Below are 1,476 nucleotides of genomic sequence, written 5' to 3'. Positions count from 1 at the left end.
ACAGAGGCCAATTTCAAGGCATTTAGAAGATGAGATGATGAGAAGATACATTCATTTTCTATTTAAACATAAAAACAGCATTTTAATGACAGCTAAAGGTGACATAGATACTTTATTATGGTATAGAATTTAAATGTATGCCTGAGAAACACATAATATTGTCCCTTTAACAATTTCTTTTCAGATCTAACTGGTCATTTGATACATTTTTTTCCTTAGTCACTTTTACAGTGTTTGAGGTACATATACATGTAAATTATCTTAATACCTCAGGAATGATGATGTCGTACAAATCACCAAAGAGGCTGGCCTGCTGAGCGAAGATGTAGTGTGAGGGAGTGCAGTAGGCGATCCCCAGAGCTCGAGTCAGGGAGGGATGGGTGCAGAACGACAGAGAAAGGTTGTATTCCCTCAGGAAGGAGAAAAGTGAGGTGGACTCACGAGGGAAGAACTTCAAAGCCATCGGAGTACCTGAGAGATCCGAAGGAATAATAATATTACATTTGTTTTTAAATTTGGCTCACGGCAGCTGTAAGACGTCGCTCACCTCTTTTCCTGTGCACAGCCAGCATGACCTTCCCGTACGAGCCTTCACCCAGCAGCTTCARCAGCTTGAAGTGCTCTGAAGTGTCCAGAGCTGTCAGAGACTGAGCTGTCAGGTGACACATCTCATCCAGAAGCTTTGTGGCTGCCTGGACACAGATAAACACATTAAATACATCCATTAAAAATAATAATCCCAACACAGTGATGCTGCTCTGTGTTGTTTATCTCTGATGGCTGAAGCCCTCGTGGCCTTCAGGAATCTAACACAACTGTTTCAGTGATGATTGTCACCATGGTGATGTTGATAGTGCTTATCCACTTGTATAAACACCACTGTTAATAGCCACATCCCATCACACCTGACCCTGATCCAGATCTTTGTTTTGTCCATGATGTTTCCACTACAGCTGACACCTTTGGACCAGGTTTAGGTGTCGGTGTGTGGATCAGAACATGGAGYGGCTCATTACAGCTCATTAGAGAGCTGCCGAAAACAGGGGGAATTCTTCACACCAACGGCTTCATGTATCTTTACTACCCCTCACACGTTTTACTGCACTTAAATTTTATRAAATGATTTAAAATTTAGAACAGAGTTCAGGAACAAAAAAACTCAGCTGATATTCAAATCTTATTTAATAGCTACAAACAACTGAAATACCATGTTACATTTTGTGGGTCTACATTGTCAAATAACTTTTTAGAAAAAAAGTAGAAAAAAAACTTTTGCAAAATGCTAAATTGTTAAATCTTTGAATTACAATTGCATTAACTTTTATGCATTTTTCCCTAAACTTACCATCTTGTGTTTTTGCAGCAACAATGTGATATTTTGCACATGTATGGTTTAAAGTGGATGACTGCTTTGAAACTAAACTCATCTGTTTGTGTTTTGATTATAAATGAGCTGTTCACCTGCCTGATGTATAC

General features: G+C 39.1%; 1 protein-coding gene across 1 annotated transcript in view; it reads right to left on the bottom strand.

Moving 5' to 3' along the window:
• The window catches only part of LOC106519549 (serine/threonine-protein kinase SBK1), a gene marked incomplete at its 5' end in the record, with an annotated part of 2,982 nt that extends 2,290 nt beyond the window's left edge, over positions 1-692 (bottom strand). The window contains 2 exon segments of the mRNA XM_014011266.1: positions 269-471; positions 548-692. Of these exon segments, the coding sequence (XP_013866720.1) occupies positions 269-471; positions 548-692 (348 nt within the window).
• Between the last annotated feature and the right edge of the window lie 784 nt (positions 693-1,476).

Source organism: Austrofundulus limnaeus, unplaced genomic scaffold (genome assembly GCF_001266775.1).
Source record: "Austrofundulus limnaeus strain Quisiro unplaced genomic scaffold, Austrofundulus_limnaeus-1.0 Scaffold79, whole genome shotgun sequence".
NCBI lineage: Eukaryota > Metazoa > Chordata > Actinopteri > Cyprinodontiformes > Rivulidae > Austrofundulus > Austrofundulus limnaeus.
This window is presented reverse-complemented; position numbering and strand designations above follow the sequence as displayed.